We start from the raw sequence: 19433 nt of genomic DNA on the forward strand, positions 1-19433 counted from the left end.
TTGGAAGAGGCCAAGGATTAAGGGGTTTCCTTTGGATTGTGTGGTGCTGCACTTGTGGCAGGGACTCCAGCTAGAGGGTGTCCCAAACCTCCCTACCAGCTTCACTGCGTCAGGTTTCATGGTCACTTAGAGTGTGAAGGATTTGCCCTCAGTTTCTGGATTGATCACAATGGAATCAGTCCATGAATTGCTGCTGAGCTGGCGAGGTGGCTGGGGGGACGGATGGTCTAGGGCTTCCTGCCCGCCATCTTGCTGACATCACGGCTTGATCATCTGGTGTTAGTGATACATAACTCACCTCCAAACAGCAGTGTGCCCCACTGTTTGAGATGCACACTGGTGAACATTCATCTGTATTGTTCAATTATGCAAAAATCTAGTTACATGTGAATTATCAGTAAGTATAGTTCTTGATTTTTCTTCAGAGTACATTTTTCTGAAGGTAGGGTATGTAATTATGGCTTTCTTCTGATTGTGCAGAGAAATCAGTACAGTAAAAACCTTCACCTTCCTCACTCCTTCAAATTGAAGACTCTATCTGATGCTTTACATGCCTGGTAGTATTTGGGCAATTGCAAAATGATTGTGGTGAGTGGCACACTGTTATTGCCTCAGGCGTGGTCCAGGTCTTCAAAAGCATTCAAGCAACAAACTCTTTTGATAACCAGCAGATGGCATAGCTTTACTCTGTTGTTTATGTGTACATAGCTAAGAAGATTTTAAAAGCAAGACACAGAGAAAGGCTATTTCTTTCAGATTGCAGAATTAGCTTTGGGGTAAGTAGTTGGAAATATAATAATCAAAGTCCAAAGAGATATATTCAATTAAATTTTAGTTTGTGCTGGTACTGGTCCTGTACGGACTGAATTTAGTGGGTGGGACGCAGCAGCATGAGGCAAGCATTTGGAAGCTGGGGTTGGTGGTACCTGGGACTGTCTTCTTGCCCCGGAGTGAGAAAAGTTTGAAAAGACTACAAAGTTGTCAAGGCTCCAGCTAAGTGGGTGGGTATGTGGTCTTGAATCTCAGCTGGACTTTAGACAGAAGACACACCATCCTTGGTCACTGTGGCTAAGGCAACTGAGGACTGCAGAATGGGTGGGCATACCTTGGAGCCGTGGGCTGGGATCTGTACATATGATGAGAAGCTCATAATGGAGGTGACACGGGTCCAAACACAGGAACTGGCTCAGAATGGAGACAATGATATGCCTGTGCGGGAAGGAAGTACCTCTATCCCAACAGTCACACAGAGCTGAGGATGAGGTGTGCTCTCCACTGTAGAGAACAGTCTCCAACCTTCCATGCTGGCTCAGTCATGCAACCTTGACCCTGAAGCCAGAGTTTGATTACCCTACTTACCCCCTCCCTGGATTCTGTTCCCTGTAGGCAGATGATCTGCAGAAAATGGACAGATTTCCTAAAATATGCGATGCTCTATTTTATGGCCCTCTTCCTGGAATCTCTCGGTGGCCTTTCTTTTCACCGGAGTTGATCTGCTGCTACTGATGCTGGCCTGAACTGCGTCTCAACTTGCTCGCCCCTTGGAAGATACTTTGGATGACCTCCAAAGCCAGTTTTTAAAAATGTTTTTAAGAAAGGAAGAAAGACCAAGTAATGGTTCACTTGATTTTCAGCTGATGAAATAGTTCAATGACATAATAAATATTTGAAATTATTAAATGACAAAAAACATTAATGAATCTTAAAAAATCCATGAGTTTGACTCAACAACAGCATTTTAGATATCCCTTGATACCACGATGGAATTTTATTCATAATATTATTTTTTGCTTAACTTCAGTTTTTCACACCTCATTCTATTATTCATGTCATTATAATTTTGTGAGATTTGGGATCAGCCCTATGGTTATGAATCTTCTCTGTTATCAAAATTTAATTGCTCATAAGGTATGTTCTTTTTCCCTCTAAAATATATCACTAATGTGATCCAAACTTGTCATTATAAATTGGTTCTCATGTTTTAGAATTACTTTAATAGTTCTAAAACTATTTCCATATAAATTTTGCAACTAGATATATTAGACTTAGGTGTATACTGCCTGAAATTGCAAAGGCAAAGTTACACATCATAGAGTTTCTTACTGCCATTAACTTCCTTTTTTTTTTTTCTTCTTTTTAGGGCCACACCTGCAGCATATGGAAGTTGCTGGGCTAGGAGTCAAATTGGAGCTGCAGCTGTGGCCTATGCTGCAACCATAGCAATACTGGATCTGAGCCGCATCTGTGACCTTTGCCACAGCTTGTGGCAACACAGGATACTTAACACTCTGAGCCAGGGCAGGGATTGAACTTGCATCCTCACAGAAATAATGTTGGGTCCTTAACCTGCTGAGCCACAATGGGAACTCTTCATTGATTTCCCCCTTTTTTTTTTTAATTTTCCTTACATTCCAGTGGGAAGAGACCTCTTTTAGTCAGAAAGGTAAATATTATAAGGTCTGTAGGTCCCTGGGAGATGAGGGACCCCCTGATGGATGGCTTGACTCAAGGCTCCCCAGTAGCCTTGTCAAAACTTCCTTGGACACTGAGGCAGTCTAAAGGGTTTCTACCCAAATTTCTATCCCTCTTCTGTCTCTGATGATGGCTCCCCCAGCCCTTTTCAGCTCCCTCATTCCCTCTCACAGATGTTTCCTCTAATAGGATCCACATTTAATTTAATTCCATTTTGGTGCCTGCTTCTCTGAGGAATCAGACTAACACACATATAATCAATAATTTTCATTGTCTGCATGGTTACATGACTTAAACCCACATTCCATTCTATCTAATATATTGGTAGCATCTTTTAATTATAAAAGTAACACATGTTCATTAGACAAAATACAAAAAAAGTTTATGCCTTGTGCTCTTTGTGTCCTTTACCTGGTTCTGAGAATTCAATAACAGTGGAAAATTATTTGTGTCACCAAAGTCTGTCCTTCCCTGGCACGTCTTGGGCACCATGTTTGAAAGTCCATTCTCACAAATTATTGACAGAATAAACTACCCATTCCTTCCCGAGCTGCCTGGCATGTGGAGAATGAGCAGATGGTTCATAGATGAAAAGAAGCATTGAGTTCCTAGCTAAAGTGCATTAAAAACTATGAGAAGACAACAAGCTCAGGCATTGGAAAGTCAGCACTTGGATACACCTGTGGCCCAAGCATTCAGGAGGATAGCTAACATGATCAGGAATTTTCCATGCTGAGCTTACTCCTTGGCCCAGCATTGCTACTTAATTTAATCCCCCCGAACTACTTAAAGGTGTGCACAGATATTAGCTATCAAGATGTTTGCTGAGGATGTTAAGAAGCAACCTTAATCCCTATGATATGAGGGTTGTTGAGTCATGCTCACCACGAAATATACCTCCTGGCTGTTATAAATGAGCCGGCCTGGGCTTCACTGACATGAGAGCTAATTCGAATAAAGGGCTGAGTGAAGATGGCAGGTTATGAAGCAGTATGTATAATAGGCTGCTAGTTTTTTTGGTTTTTTGTTTTTTTTTCCGATCATTATATAAATGCAGAGAGGAAGATGACAGGCTGCGAGAGCAGAGACTGTCAGGAAGAGGCAAATTGGGACGCGTACCCACATGGACACAGAGGAACGCTCTGTGACTACTGAGGCAGAGACTTGAGTTAGTCTGCCACAAGCCAAGGAATGCCAAGGATTGCTGGCAACCAGCAGAAGCCAGGGGAGAGCATTTGGCAACCCAACTAATAATCTGAAGGAACTGGGAGTTTTCTGAAGAAAGTGACTTCATCGAGGGGATGAGATGGCAGAGTTGAGGGCCCCTGGGCTCACCTCCTCTCAGGAGCACACCCAAATCACAACAACTGCCCAACGACCATCGAAAATTAAGACTGGAAGCTACAAAAAGAGATAGTCTACACCCACAGACATAAGGAAGATGAGTGCGTGCACTCGCGAATCATAGCCCATACCCTCGGGGTGGGCGAACCACCAACTGAAGGACAATTACACGGGAGGAGTTCTTCCACAGGAGCGAGAGCTCTGTGGCCCACGCCAGGCTCCACAGCCTATGGGTCTGGCATCAGGAGGAGGAGCATTTCGCTTGGAGGGCCAGGGAGGCTTGAACGCAGAGGCCCCTCAGCACTGTGTATGGGGGGCATACACAAATCTCGTGTGCACGGAGGCCCAGAGAAAAAACAGAGACTCCAGAGGAGCCTGGCCTACCTGCGGGTCTTTGGAGGGTCTCTTGGAGAAGCAGGAGACAGCTGTGGCTCACCATGGGGAGAAGGACCCTGGTGGTGGGGGCCCAGGGAACATTCACCAGAGTGAGCTCTGCTAGAGGCCACTGTTTTTACTGGGAGACCTAACCCCATTCAATAGCCTGCAGGCTCTAGCGCTGGACACCTGGGGCCAATCAACCATGAGCGGGGGAGCCCAGCCCAGCAGAGGTGGAGCCCCCAGCTCCCTCTAGACACGCCCCTTGGCATACCCCTGACAACCAGAGAGCCAAGACCCAGCTCCACCCACCAATGTGCCTGCGGCCTCCCGAACTGCAGACCAGAACCTACCCTGGGACCTGCTGGTCCCTGACCCTGGAGTCCTAAGAGGAGAGTGTACTGATGGGACACACAGACGGCCACTTCTCCAAGGTTGAGAAACATCACTCACCTTCCACATACATAAACATATAGAGAGAAGTTTAGACAAAATGAGATGGCAGAGGAATATGTTCCAAAGGAACAAGATAAAATCCCAGGGAGTTCTCCTGTGGAGCAGTGGGTTAAGGATCCAGCATTGTCACTGCTGTGGCTCAGGTTGCTGCTGTGGCGTGGGTTCAATTTCTGGCTGGGAAACTTTTGCCACGAGGCGCGGCAAAACAAACAAACAAACAAAAACCCAAAACAATAAAACCCCAGACTAACTAAGTGAAGTGGAGATAAGCAAGAGAAAGAGTTCAGCGTAACGATCATAAAGATAATCCAAGAACTCAGGCAAAAATGGATGCACAGAGTGAGAACTTAGATAAATGAAAAGGAAACACCTGGAAAACTATATATCAAAATACCGACAGTGATCACCTCTGCAGCGCTACCCTTTGGTTGTTTATTACCAGTGTGGGCTGATGTTCATTTTCAACTTTGTTTTTTTGCTTTTTTTTTAGGGCTGCACTTGAGGCATGTGGAGGTTCCCAGGCTAAGGGTCGAATTGGGAGCTGTAGCTGCTGGCCTACACCGCAGCAAAAGCAACATCAGATTCGAGCCAATCTGTGATCTACACCACAGCTCGTGGCAACGCTGGAGCCTTAACCCACTGAGAGAGGCCAGGGATCAAACCCGCAACCTCATGGTTACTAGTCAGATATGTTTCCACTGCACCACAAGGGGAACGCCCATTTTCAACTTTTTTATAATAGATAACGAAATGGTGGCCTGGTTTAGCTTTTATCAATTAATCAAACTATTGAACGTGCCTAATTAAGTTTTTGTGTGATATGCAGTATGATTTCAGGGACATATGCAAAGGAAACTGTGTTTAAATCTCCCAACTCTTGTTACGTCGTTTTGCACTTAAAAACTTTTTACGGAAGTGTTTTGCTTCATTTCCTTGGAGAGTTCTATTTCTAACTCCCCATCCCCCCTAAATTCTTACTATGCCAAAGAGGTAAGCTAGGGTACAAATGCCTTTGATGGCCTTTCCTAGGTTTCTTTAGTTTAGACGCTACGCTAAACACCAGTCTGGCTTTCCTCAAGGGCCAAAGCGGTTTGGCTTTTACACAGAAACGCACTTGTGTGGGTGAATCTATTGGATTCCTTCAACTCTGCTGCCCTGGGGTAGCAATACAGGTGAAGTTACACTGTCATAAGGAGATGGGTGCCCGTGTCGGCATCTTCACCAACCCTATTTCTCCACTCTTCCCTGGCTTTCCCAGGCACCCCACTTCTGTGTCCCAATGGCTATGAAATTGAAATGCTCATTTAATTATTGTGTGTGAATGCACCATGTAACTTACCCCTTCTCTGAGAAGCAGAGATCATGGTACATCTAAAGGAGATTTTACTCAAAGCGTTCAGATTGTTCCTCTACATCCTTGAATGGTGGATGGACAGGTGCTTGCAGTTGCCTTTTCCAGGTGCAGAGCTGGTGTGTGGCAACAGGGCCATATCAGATTGAGGACTGGGGCTTTGGATCCTGACCCCCCAACCTCAGGCCCAAGGCACCCTTGGAAACACAGCAATCAGCAGAGAGACTGGGCATCAAGATATCTAGGATGGGGCTTCCCTGGTGGCCTGCAGCATGACTGCACAGCATTGTCACTGCTATGGCTCTGGTTTGTTCCCTGGCCCCAGAACTTCCCCATGCCATGGATGTGGCCAACCGTTTAAAAAAAAAAAAAGCGAGAGAGGAATTCCCATTGTGGCTCAGAAGGTTAAGAACCTTACCAGTATCCATGAGGATGTGGTTTGATCCCTGGCCTCGCTCAGTGGGTTAAGGATCTGGCGTTGCTGTGAGCTGTGGTGTAGGTCATAGATGTGGCTCTGATGTGATGTTGCTTTAGTTGTGGTGAAGGCCAGCAGCCACAGCTCCGATTTGACCCCTGGCCCGGGAACTTCCATATGCTGCATGTGTGGCTCTAAAAAGAAAGGAAAAAAGAGAGAGAGAGAAATACCTAGGATGTTGTGGGAAGTGAGAGGTGTAAATGCTTGGGGCTGACTAATTGGTACCTACATTACAAGAGGCAAGACAAACTGTTTCTGGTGCTACTTCAAGGGAACAGACAAGAAGCATCATGCATGTAAAATCAGACCATCTCCATCATGGCATGGTAACCTGGAAACAAGGATCCAGCCTGTGTCTGCCTTTCCCTTTTATTTATTTTTCATTATTTTAGTTTTTTAGAGTTTCTGTCTAAAAATAGAGCAGAAAGGTTTCTTTATTTATATATATTTAGAAACCTCCCCTTTCATCACAAACTTTTCCGCAAACAGTAAACACAAGTATCTTCTAAACATTCATTCCTCTAGTTTTCCTCCTTCGAAGCATTATATTTTCAATCACATTTTTAAAAAATGGCTCACATTCCAACTAAAGAAGTCAAACTGAAATAAAACATGCCGTAAAAAACAATTCAGGTGTTTTGTTTGTCATATGGCATTTATTTTACAATGCACATATTAGGTCAAATCGTAAGAACAAAAGCGTATTTCCCCACGTGGAGCTCTCAGCGAGTACACAGAGGGTTCACTCTGAAAACGATAAGCTTTTCCACCAGCCTTCCTATGCCTTCCATACCAAAGGGCATACCTACCACTGTGGCTTGTAGTGGCTTAAAAAGAAAAATGGAAGCATATCACTAAGAAAAATGCTGCAAGATGTGTCTATGGAGAGAACTGCTGATGTTAAGGCAAGGGGTGTGTGGCCTTCTGCAGGCTGACCGGGCAAGGCCCGGCCTGACCCTGAGAGGAAGTCCCCATTCCGGAAAGCAGTTAGCTCACACTCCTTTGGGAGCTCACGCTCGTTTGGGGTTTGTTCTCTTTGGAGCACTCCTAGCTTTAATGTTCTTCTTGGGGCTGGCCGGTTTGGGAGCAGGCGGCTTCCCCTTGGGTTTCGGGGGGTTACTACGACTGGTGCGCCCCGCTGCTTGCTTCTTGTCCTGGACTGTCCTCCGCTGCTCCTGCAGCCTCTCTTCCCACTGCTGGGAGGCAACACATACACATGACTGTCAAATACATCTCACCCCTTTGTGCTGCTAAACTGGCATCTAAATCCATGCAGATTTTCACGGTAACATATTCATCGAGGCATTGATGATTATAATACTACCCTATGTCGTTGAGTATGTGTCACATACCAGATGCTTTGGAAAGTGCCGAGTACATTTATTTCACTGAAACAGTAGCTCTTCTAGGTGGATGCCATTGTTGAGACCAGGAAACAAACACATTGATATTATTTGTAGAAAGTCACAGCTGACGAATGTCAGAGCTGGAATCAAAATTCACCAGTCTGGGGAGTTCCCTTGTGGTGCAGTAGGTTAAGGATCTGGTGTTGTCACTACAGCAGCTTGGGTTGCTGCTGTGGCACACGTTCGATCCCTGGCCTGGGAACTTTCACATGATGTGGGTGCGCAAAAAATAAATAAATAAATAAAAAATAAAAAAATTCACTGGTCTGATTCCACAGCCCAAGGCCCTAACCTATGCAGTTTTCCCAATAGGCCCTCTAATGCAACTTTCCTATATAGAAAGCCTTCTAAAAAGGACTCGACATGGGTGAAAACAAATTTATTCAGCTTCACTAGGAAGTCAGGGTCTTTTACCACACTCAACGGTTTACCTAATTCTCTTAAATCCAAAGGGAAGGCAGAAGCCTCTTGCACAACTAGTCATCCATTCAAGTGTTAGCTACCTGATGAGAAATGAGTCGTTCTAGATAGCTAAGTTTCCTTGATAGAAAAGAATTTATTCTTTAAATATAAAATGTGTAAGAAAAAAATGAAAAAGTGAGTCCATGTGAATAGATATTGCCTTTGAGCATAGACCAGGCAGTAGAAATACCATGTAATGAAAAACACTGTCCCCACCCTCTTAGGACACAACTCTAGTCTGCTCTAAAATAATAAACTCATTACAGTCCATTGTCCTCATGTGGTGATATTTTCATATTCTTATACTGGAATATACCAAAGCAAATAATCCAAACAGCTATGATTCTTGAATGCTTTCTTTCTTCTCAACAGTATCAGGTTGCTATGGTGGACATGCCTTCTAGATTGATTCTTCTAATCCACTGCAGTCTTGGGAACCAGATAACCAATCCTGATGGAATTTTCTATCCAGTAAGACCAAGTGTGCTCCTGAGCAGTTCATGAGTGTTTAGCTCAAATGCAACAACAGTGTTTGGGTTATTCAGAAATGCACTGAGTAAGACAGCCTGGGTTGAAACTATACCTTCTTCATAAATCAGCATTAATATACATTCTCCCCCTGCCTAAGAACTGTTATTCATGCAAACTAAGAGAATACAAGCAGTAGCCGTATCTTTTGTGAACCTGGAAACACAAATTCTCCTGAATATATCTAAATATAATTTCAGGAGAAGGGATGCTTTTAAAATTCCAAACCAATGTCTGATTTCTTTAGTTCTGGAATGATTTTACATCTCTGGGCAAAAAATTATTATAACTCCTCAACTGAATTGCCAATATTTCCAAGATGTTACCACTAAAATGGTGGATTTGGTCACAAAAAAATTCCTTTTTTTTTTTTTTTGGTCTATGATTTGTTTTGGACTAAAGTCTTAAAATTATTATTATTACTATTTTTTTTTTGTCTTTTCTAGGGCCGCTCCCATGGCATATGGAGGTTCCCAGGCTAGGGGTCCAATCGGAGCTGTAGCCACTAGCCTAGGCCAGAGCCACCGCAACGCAGGATCCGAGCCACGTCTGCAACCTACACCACAGCTCACGGCAACGTCAGGTCAGATCGTTAACCCATTGAGCAGGGATCGAACCTGCAATCTCATGGTTCCTAGTCGGATTCGTTAACCACTGAGCCACGACGGAAACTCCTGTATGTCTACTCTTGCACCATGTCATTTAAACAAGTGTAGCTTGGATCGTTAACCCACTGAGCAAGGGCAGGGACCGAACCCGCAACCTCATGGTTCCTAGTCGGATTCGTTAACCACTGCGCCACGACGGGAACTCCTTAAAATTATTTTAAATATAGGGAAAAATTCTGCTTTGTACAGTGATAGTGTGCATTTTACAACTAGGTATTCACAGCCTTACATCTATATATCTGTTGTTTTTGTTTTGTTTTGTTTTGTCTTTTTGCCTTTTCTAGGGCCACACCCACGGCATGTGGAGGTTCCCAGGCTAGGGGTCTAATTGGAGCTGTAGCCACCGTCCTACACCAGAGCCACAGCAACGTGGGATCCGTGGATCCAAGTCAGGTCTTCCACCTGCACCACAGCTCACGGCAACACTGGATCCTTAACCCACTGAGTGAGGCCAGGGATTGAACCCTAAACCTCATGGTTCCTAGTCGGATTCGTTAACCACTGCGCCACGATGGGAACTCCTATATATCTGTTTTAATCCCTCTGGATACTAATTCTGTTAATACCCGAATGTTTGCTAAAACAAATATAGCACAATAAAGAAACCAAAAAACCCCACCTAATTTAATTCGGAAGTAACCAGCAGATCAGTATTGCATGCAACCAATTGTCTTTGAAGAGAGATTTATGATAAAAGCTTTGAGATGAGCCATTTTCTTAATTACTTGTTTAAAAGAAAAATAATTCTGGCTCCTAGGATAGACTGGAGAGGAAAGAATGTGAAGAATTCCCAAATTCTATAGAATTTCTTCATGTGTACTTAAATCCATATTCAGAGCATTGCTGGTTATACTTACTATGGATCTTTTACTAAGTTGATCTCTCCATTTTTCAACCAAACAATTTTCAAGAAGCATCATTCTGAAAAAATTATTTATCATAATAAATAACTTCTGATTATGAAGGTAAAAACTTGAAAAATATAAAAATTATGAAAACCAAAATTTTCAAACTGTTAACTCCACAACCACCCATTTATATTTTATTGATATTTCATTTCATTCTTCTTTGTATCTATAGATACCTTTAGATCACACTGTATATTTAGATCATACTGTATACTTCCTTTTATCATTGTATTATATGCATATTCTGATATAATTGAATAATTCAAAAATGTAACTTTCATAATTGTATAAATTACCACTACGGATATCCATAATATAGTCAACCATTTTTCTACTGTTGAACCTCCACTTTTGCTTAGCTATTATTACCAGCAGTGAATTGAGTATTGTTAGTGTCCACTGGCTAATCACTTCCTTAAGACAGATTTCTGAAAGTTAAAATCTGAGTCAAAGAGTATACATTTTTTTTTTCCTTAAGCTTGTCAATGCATGATGCTAAATTATTTTCAAAATGGTAGAACATTCATTTAATTCACCAACCTTAACTGGGTAAAAATAGCATCTTGTTTTTACTTGGGTTGGAGAATTAAGGAGATAAATATTTTAATGTTTAGTATTTGTAGTTCTTCTGGAACTTTGTATAGATTTATGTACATCTATTTCTATATTGTAGTCTTAATGTTTTAAATATTAATTTATGTGAACTTTTTATAGAGTAAGATTACTATTCTTTTGTCATACCTGTTGTAAGTGTATTTTTCTTTTTCTTTTTGATTTTTATGTACACAAAAGGATGTCATTAAATATGTATACTGACATCTTCCCTCGCAACTTATGTTACTCTTTTTTTGGGGGGGGAGTCTTTTTGCCATTCCTTGGGCCTCTCCCGCGGCATATGGAGGTTCCCAGGTTAGGGGTCGAATCGGAGCTGTAGCTGCCCGCCTACACCAGAGCCACAGCAACATAGGATCCGAGCTGCTTCTGCAACCTATACCACAGGTCCCGGCAACGCCGCATCCTTAACCCACTGAGCAAGGCCAGGAATCAAACCTGCAACCTCATGGTTCCTAGTTGGATTCGTTAACCACTGAGCCACGACGGGAACTCCTTCTTATGTTACTCTTATGTTTATAAAATATTTTGCCTTTCAGATCGCACACATTTATTTAATGAACTTTATCCTTTTTGATTAAGTTTTAAAAATATTTACCTCTTTAAACTCATTTGAAATTTATTTCAGAGTACAGTAAAAAGTGAAAATACATATTATTTTTTTCCCAAATAAAGCTATTTACAACATTTTCTAAATGATAGTTTTGTGTCCATTGATATGCCATATTTCCTTCACGATATAAATTGTTTTCTGTATTATAATCTGCTGCAAGACTTTTTCCTCTGCTTATTATCTGTATGTCTACTCTTTTTTTTTTTTTGGTCTTTTTGACATTTCTTGGCCCTCTCCCGTGGCATATGGAGGTTCCCAGGCTAGGGGTTGAATCGGAGCTGTAGCTGCCAGCCTACGCCAGAGCCACAGCAACGCAGGATCCGAGCCGCGTCTGCAACCTACACCACAGCTCATGGCAACGTCAGGTCAGATCGTTAACCCATTGAGCAGGGATCGAACCCGCAATCTCACGGTTCCTAGTCGGATTCGTTAACCACTGAGCCACGACGGGAACTCCTGTATGTCTACTCTTGCACCATGTCATTTAAACAAGAGTAGCTTCACACTCGTTTTGCTTATCTCATAAGGCACATTTCCTCTCATCGCTCTTATTTTCAAAATCTCCTTTACCAGCTTATTCTTCCAAATGATCATTAGAATTATTTGTGAAGACATAAATCCCAATTATCTAAAAAATTTTACTGGGATTTTGATCAGAATTACATCAAGTCTACAAGCTAACAGGAAAAAAAACGTGTTTAATTCACGTGTAATCTATTCATCTGTGCAAACAGAATTGAAAGACTAGCATCATAATACAGATCCCGAACTGCTTCTCGTACTGGAGTGGATATGAGCACCATGCAAGAGATGAGCCTGGAAACATTCATTCCACAGTCATTCATTCAAAGTCTTTTGAGAGACAAGATATAAAGAGCAAAACAGCTTTAAAGCCAAAACCACAAGGAAATAAGACCAGTGAAGTCAGTTTCAAAAGATGTTTTTTTGTTTTTTGTTTTTGTTTTTGGAGAAATAGAGTTTTGAGCTATATATACCCAGAAGAAACAGAGGGGCATTATTAGTGGCAGAGAATCAAAGGGAAGACTTTTTATATACAAATGAGTAATTTTACTGGCAAAATATATTGCAGTAAGTTATGTGGCTCATTCTGGAGCCTGGGCTGTTGTTTCATTTTTATACCTTAAGGAATTTTTATATTATAAGGATATGTAAAAAGATGTAAGGAAAGATGTGGGGGGAGACACACACTCCCAGCTAGAGATAGGTATATGATAGATGAGTGTGAGTGCGTCTAAGTGTGTGCATGTATGCGTGTGTGTAATTCTCCAGCAAACAAATATTGTAGACTATGTGTAAAGAAAACATGAGGAACTATAATCTCAAGTGGCCATCTTTCCATAATTTGTAAGTTATTAAAGTGACCTTTAGAAAATTCAGTATTTGTCACATTACGATTGATTGGAATGATTTGAAAAGAACTGGTTTTAATCAAAGTAATTTATTTGCCTATAAGATTTTGAGTGGATCTGAAGTTGATTTTTAAAGAGGCCTCTCAAATACTCACATTTCTATTTTTCCTTAATTCGATGAAGAAATAATTGATATTTAGGATATAGGATACCCCAACCAAGGCATCTATTAAAACTGATCTTTAAAAAAGCTGATGCCCTTTTATCAAACTATGACTGCTATGTAGGATTCATGTTTTCCTAAGCAGTGTGCAGTTTTTTCCTGCCCTTCTGTGCTTACCGTGAGCGCCACTCATAACACATGATGAGAACATCTTGATGGGGTAGGATGTGAGGACACTGGCAGGAAGAATTCGTAATGAGTGGGACTTGAGTTCGAGGGATGGGTGATGAAGACTTGAAGATTTCTTTCACATCCACCACTGTCGTGACTTCGTTACAGCCACTCCTCTGCACAGCTTTTATTTTGGCATGAATGACTGCAATTGAAAAAAATCGATAAATGTGTTGTTGAAGCTTTGGAGAAAAATGAGGATGATGTGTTTGTGCCAACTCCTGAGCCTCTCTTAAAGAATCACTCCTGTAATTATGGTCATGTCAGGCTGCCCAAATGCAGGCAAAAAAGCCCACACAATCATATGCTAAATGTAAGGCCTCCCATATTGTCAACAATGCCTTAAAAGTTCTGAATCATGTTGTAAAATGCACAAGTAAATTCACAAGCAGGCTTAGTCTGGGTTCTGCCTTTGGGTCAGTGGCTGCTCCACATTGTGCTACAGATAGATAGGGTTTGAATAGACAATCCCAAAGATCCTTCCTGGCCCTAAAATTCTGTAATTCTAAAATTGGGTTTTTGTTTTTTTTTTTTTTGCCAAAAAATATGTCAGGAAAAAAAGAAAAAAAAAAAAAGGAGTTCCCGTCGTGGCGCAGTGGTTAACGAATCCGACTAGGAACCATGAGGTTGCGGGTTCGATCCCTGCCCTTGCTCAGTGGGTTAACGATCCGGCATTGCCGTGAGCTGTGGTGTAGGTTGCAGACGCGGCTCGGATCCCACGTTGCTGTGGCTGTGGCATAGGCTGGCAGCTACAGCTCCGATTAGACCTCTAGCCTGGGAACCTCCATATGCCATGGGAGCGGCCCAAGAAATAGCAAAAAGACAAAAAAAAAATGTCAGGAACTTGAGTTACATAGAATATGGATAAAATTTTATAGAAACAATACTTGTTTCTCCTTTGCCTTGTAATGATTTGAAGTGAGAATCATACACCCTCAGCTTCAGAAGCCACCTTAATGTTTATATACTTCAGTCATCCATCTGCTGCTTGAACTCGCTCTGTTCCAGACGAACTTATCACAGTCATAACATTTTCACACTGGAAGGAGTCTCTGAAGACTGTTTTCCATCGTTTTATTTTCCAAACTGCCAAAGCAGGGCCCAGGGTGGGTAGAGAGGGAAATGTTATTACAGATGGCTGGTAGTGTCACTGTGTCTGATCGTGCTTTTACTTCTGACTCTTTTGGTCCTTTGCTATTACAGTCTGCTGTGGAGTTGTAATCAGCCTAGGAGGGATCTGTCTTGGATTCTGTCCTAGGAAGTGGATATATGAAGGAGCCAAAGAATTTAAATAGAAAATGGTTTCATCATGGAAGTGGTTATGAGGCAATGATGCTCCAGAGAATAGCATGAGCATGGAAATCAGACTAGACAACTAAGCAACTAAGGCCTAACTAGTGTCAGATGAAGGACTTAGTATGTCGGATTAAGTATGTCGGATATCTATGTAGAAGGAGGTTTAAAACAACAACAAAAAGCTACTAGAAAAGACAGTATATTTTTTTGGTTGAATTACCCATTTTGGGTATGTGTGATTCTCAAGTCTGACAACCTAAATAAGAGGTTATTTTTTTCAGACATTTCTAGTGCCATGATCTTCTTGCTTTCATGTGGGTTGTGTAATATAAAGGTTCTGATGATATAAAATTTCAGTCTGAAATAAGGAAAACTGTTAGCAAACAAACATTTTCCCCAAATGGTTTGTTATTTCAGCATAAATAACTTAAGAAATGCAAAAAAAATCCTGAAAAGATATGTTAAAAGAACACATTTTTAATTAAATATACTTTTGAATGAGGAGAGTAAAATTAAATTTGCTTAAAACATTCAAAACAGGATGATTGCCTTATTCTCTGAAGAAAGTGCTGACTGGCTCTTTCAAATAAGAGAACATTTAAACTACGCTAATAGTTGTAGCCAAAGGGTCTTGTGGTTAATACAATCCCACAATTTATTTAAGGTGTTTAATATTCATAGCTATTTATAAGTAAAAAGATACACATGCAGATCCTGATTCCTCCAGGGTCTTTGAGCCTCAGGTCAGTGACATGGGTCATTCAAGCACCCTTCCTGCAGCAATAAAATCTTGAGACTAGAACAAGTGAGGTGCTGACAGCGTTTCTCACCAGGACAAGTAAGATCAAGATGTCAAATGTAATCGGATACACACCACTGTTCTCACCTGGGCAATTTTCTTTTGTTTTTACTTGACTTACCCAGAAAAGCAGGAAGTTTTTACACTTACTATTGCGCCATCTAGGACCCACATGATTAACTAGAAAAATCATCAACCCTCTTCTTCACTTCATGACCAGCGGACCTGGCTTTGTCGTGGGCCAAGTCCCCAAGCCAATGGCTTCATAGGATGATTTACCGTAACTGTAGTTTTTGCTCAGATATGTCGCTAGGGTTGGCTTCACTTTTTTGCATTTGCACCGGTCTAAAGAAGACAAAAGAGAGACAGAAAGTTGAAGGAAAAAAAAAAAAAAAAGGATCAGAAATCACTCTGGGGAGAAGAAGGAAAGGGAGCCTTAAGGATAAAGAACTCACCAGGGTTTAGACGTTTACAGTCAATGTCAAGGGGCCTTTCCTGTACCATCATGTCTGGCGTGATGTCTATCCACTTAACGTCTGAAACACACACAGGGCCACATGGGTGTGGTCAGTGATTTGGTCTGTTCACTCAGCTGGAATAAGGAACCATCTGGAGAAAACAGCTACCAGCAGCACACACACACACAATCCAAAGTAGTAAAAACGGTATGTGATTGTCAACTGCTTCTTTTACAGAGACATTCTGGACTCAGGGAAAAAGACTTTCAGGTAAGACTGGTATCTAGAACAAACTGAGGTGCATGCATGTCCATTTAAACTGGCTGATACCTACAGCCAGTCTGGATAAATTCCATCATTCCCTCCCAAATCTATTGTAAAATGTTGATTTTTTCCAAGTCGACAATTTACAGTAATCAAAGTAACCAAAATATTTCCAAATCCCTACCTCGCATTCTGCAGAAACAGTCCACAGTTGTCCCAAACAAGCATAACCCTGGATCATATATATAATTTAAGAAATAAATGTTTTTTCCTTAAATTCTTAATTAGAGAAGAGTTTCAAATTTCCCCTTCACTCCACTTCTCCTCCACATTTTGGTCGATGCTCTGAGGTATAACTTCAGAAATTACATTAAAGCAACATCCTAATTTCTTTAAAAGTGCAGAAACCTGGGTCAGCGGTAAAAGAAGGCAAAAATATTCTTAGGTCTCACTTCAAAAAGTAGATTTATTTGCTTCCTAGAAAAGCAACAAAATGACCAAAGAGAAAAGAAGGAAGTGGTGGTTGAGATCCAGTTAACTAAGATGCCACAGAGGTTGGCTCCTGGTCAAAGACCATGAAACAGACATCACAAGTTTCCAGGGCGACTAAATTTACAAACTGCACTTCTGGTGGGGAGTGACAGCTAGTACTACTTTTTCAAAAAGAGCTCTCAAGAGAAAACACTAACTGGAGAATGCTGGTGGGGATGTTTTAAGGATTAAATGATATACATAAAGTACTTAAAGCCAACTCAGACCCACCCCTGTATACGAGTTTATTGCTGCTGCTTTATTATTATTTTGTTATTGTAAACGGAAATGTCCCCCAAGGTCCCCTATCTAAGCAAAATCGCCCCCCCCCAATTAATGGGACACGGCCCAAGATTCCTACAGAGAAAACGGACTTGTCTAGAAGTCATGTCACCAGCCCTTCCCACCTCCTCCAACCCTCCTTAGTGGGATAGGGGGAGGGGGCTGCCCGACCTCCAGCTGGCAGCTGTAGGTGTGGCCCCTGGTTCTCAAGTGGCAGCGACAGCCAAGGATGATGCCTCCTCACCCCCCTCGGTCCTTCCCCGGGCCTCACCCTCCGGGAGGTCCGTGACGATGGCCTCGGGAGAGATGCACACGCCCCGGTCATAGACCGGCAGCTCGTCGCAGGCCAGGCTCTCGGGCCAGCTGTGGTTGTACATCTTCATAAGGGGCTCGCAGTCGTCGCGCGCACGCTGGCACACGGACTTGCACGGCTTGATGGGGTCGTGCAGGAACTCCAGGGTGCAGATGGGTGCGTACATGGCGCAGAGGAAGAAGCGCAGCACCGCGCTGCAGTTCACGTCCACCAGCTCCTCGTACTGCTCGATGGCCAGGATGGCGTTCTCTTGCGTGCTGTGGTGCAGGTGGTTGGGCATCCGCGTGATGTTCCAGGGCATGTGCCGGCACATGGGGATGCGCACCGCCTCGCAGGGCGCGCCGCGCACGCCCAGCCCCAGGCGCAGCCACAGGCACAACGCGGTCAGGATGGAGAGGAGCATGGCACTGCCCTCCCGCGCCGCCACCCCGACAGGCACAACCGGCCCTTCTGTTCCCGCCTCCCTAGTCTTTCCCTCTCCCTTTTCTGGGGAGGAAGTCCTCTAAGGCACTGGGGATGTGCTCTTCCCAAACTCCCGCGGGCAGCAATGCGAAGCCAAGTGCGGAGGCCAGGGGTATCCGCCGTCAGGCGCACGCAGGACTAGCAGCGCCAGCTCTCAACCTCCTGGGCGCGAACTCGCCCTGGCAGCTCCAGTCCCCGGCCCGGCAGCTCCGAGCACATCCAGCCCCGGCCATTGAGGAACCCTATTTATCTCGACACCTCCCTTGACGTGGGCTCAGAAAGCTGCCTTGGCAGCAGCAGGCGAGCGCGGGCTCCCCCTCGGCCGCCCCACCCCCATCCCTCTCCGTGCAGAAGCGGTGACATCATCTCCTCCGGGCCGCAACCCAGGGCTGGAATCCTGCATTCCCCCAAAGTCCCTCCTTTTTAGTCTGGCCAGTCCTTTTTCTTCAGACCAAGAAAAAGAGTCTCTGGCAATCACTTTGGACACCGAATCCAGAAAGGTGCAAGAGAGGACTTCAAAGAGAGGGAAAGACGGTCTTTTGAGTCAAAGCTGAACTTTGCACCTTCTGACTTGTGGGTTTTCCGCAAATGTAGAATTGGAGGCAAGTAGGAACTCCTGGGGATCTTTAACTCTAAAACATACTTGCTTTGTCCAGTAGGGGGCATGAGAATCGCTCAGCAGTGAGACTATCCTGTGGGTTGGGAAGAGTGCAGTCATGGCTCAAGCAGGATGGAGACATATAAACAAACCAGCCCCACCGTGTGCCGAGTTGTACGGAGTTTGTTTTTGTTGTTATTTTAGAGGCAAGTAGACATTAGTTTGGGCTCAAGTTTTTCCAGAATGGCCTTTGATCTGTTCCTGCTGCAGGAACAGAACTTCCTGAAAGCCTAAGAGCATCTTTTTTGTTTGAGAAATGTCTTCCATCTACCAATACTGCCCAGTCACTACTCCTAACTCCCTATTCCTCTCTCCAACATGAATGAAAGCAGAAAGCAACGAAAACTTTGGATACCACCATCTGAAAGACTTTTTTCCTCCTTCATGTCAAGTGATTTCCAACCCAGCAGTCTACAATTTTGATTTTTCGATTTGCTTGGAAACTGTTATTTAGATTAAGTAAGAAGCTGTGTACTATGGAAAGCAATGGCATATATTTTGTTTTCTCTTTTATCTTATTTTTATTAGGAAGAGTTAGTCGACTCCATAGCTGGCTCAGCTATCCATGGAAAAGGGAGGCTTTACTGTTCCAAGTGTACATCAATCTTCAGGCAGAAAGATTTCTGGGATATGATATTTTCTTAGGGCATTAGACTATGAAAACATATTATCTGCATGTTAATCTGTAAAAACATAGTTTAATTGGAAATCTGAACCTAAGGCAGACAGACATTTTTTTTTCCATCCAAAGCTTAGATCTACAAAGTTAGTTTAGTTTTGACCCTGACCAGGACCGAGGATTAAAATAGCCCAAGGAATGAAAAACACGACTGACATTTACTGAGCATGTACAATGGGCCAGGCTAGTGCTAAGTGCTTTAAATGCATTATATTTTTTCTCCCCCCTTGGGAACATGAATCAAACATGGTAGGTTG

General features: G+C 42.8%; 1 protein-coding gene across 1 annotated transcript; it reads right to left on the reverse strand.

The window, feature by feature from the left end:
* Nucleotides 1-7109: 7109 nt before the first annotated feature.
* SFRP4 (secreted frizzled related protein 4) lies at nucleotides 7110-18174 on the reverse strand. Its single transcript, XM_047753713.1, has 6 exons — nucleotides 17336-18174; nucleotides 15985-16065; nucleotides 15809-15874; nucleotides 13381-13579; nucleotides 10395-10458; nucleotides 7110-7669 (listed from the first exon to the last, which is right to left on the reverse strand). The coding sequence occupies exons 1-6, from the start codon at nucleotides 17778-17780 to the stop codon at nucleotides 7484-7486; spliced, it is 1041 nt and encodes a 346-aa protein (XP_047609669.1). The 5' UTR covers nucleotides 17781-18174; the 3' UTR covers nucleotides 7110-7483.
* Between the last annotated feature and the right edge of the window lie 1259 nt (nucleotides 18175-19433).

The sequence above is a fragment of the Phacochoerus africanus genome, chromosome 11 (genome assembly GCF_016906955.1).
Source record: "Phacochoerus africanus isolate WHEZ1 chromosome 11, ROS_Pafr_v1, whole genome shotgun sequence".
Taxonomy (NCBI): Eukaryota; Metazoa; Chordata; class Mammalia; order Artiodactyla; family Suidae; genus Phacochoerus; species Phacochoerus africanus.

Bases quoted from the DNA above. Each gene is read 5' to 3' on its own strand.
- SFRP4 (XM_047753713.1), bottom strand. From the start codon at position 17,780: ATGCTCCTCTCCATCCTGACCGCGTTGTGCCTGTGGCTGCGCCTGGGG. The intron at 13,580-15,808 runs GTAAATCATCCT...TTTCAATTGCAG, and splicing joins GAGCAAAAACTACAGTTACG to TCATTCATGCCAAAATAAAA. The intron at 7,670-10,394 runs GTAAGTATAACC...GTTGCCTCCCAG, and splicing joins AACTTAGTAAAAGATCCATA to CAGTGGGAAGAGAGGCTGCA.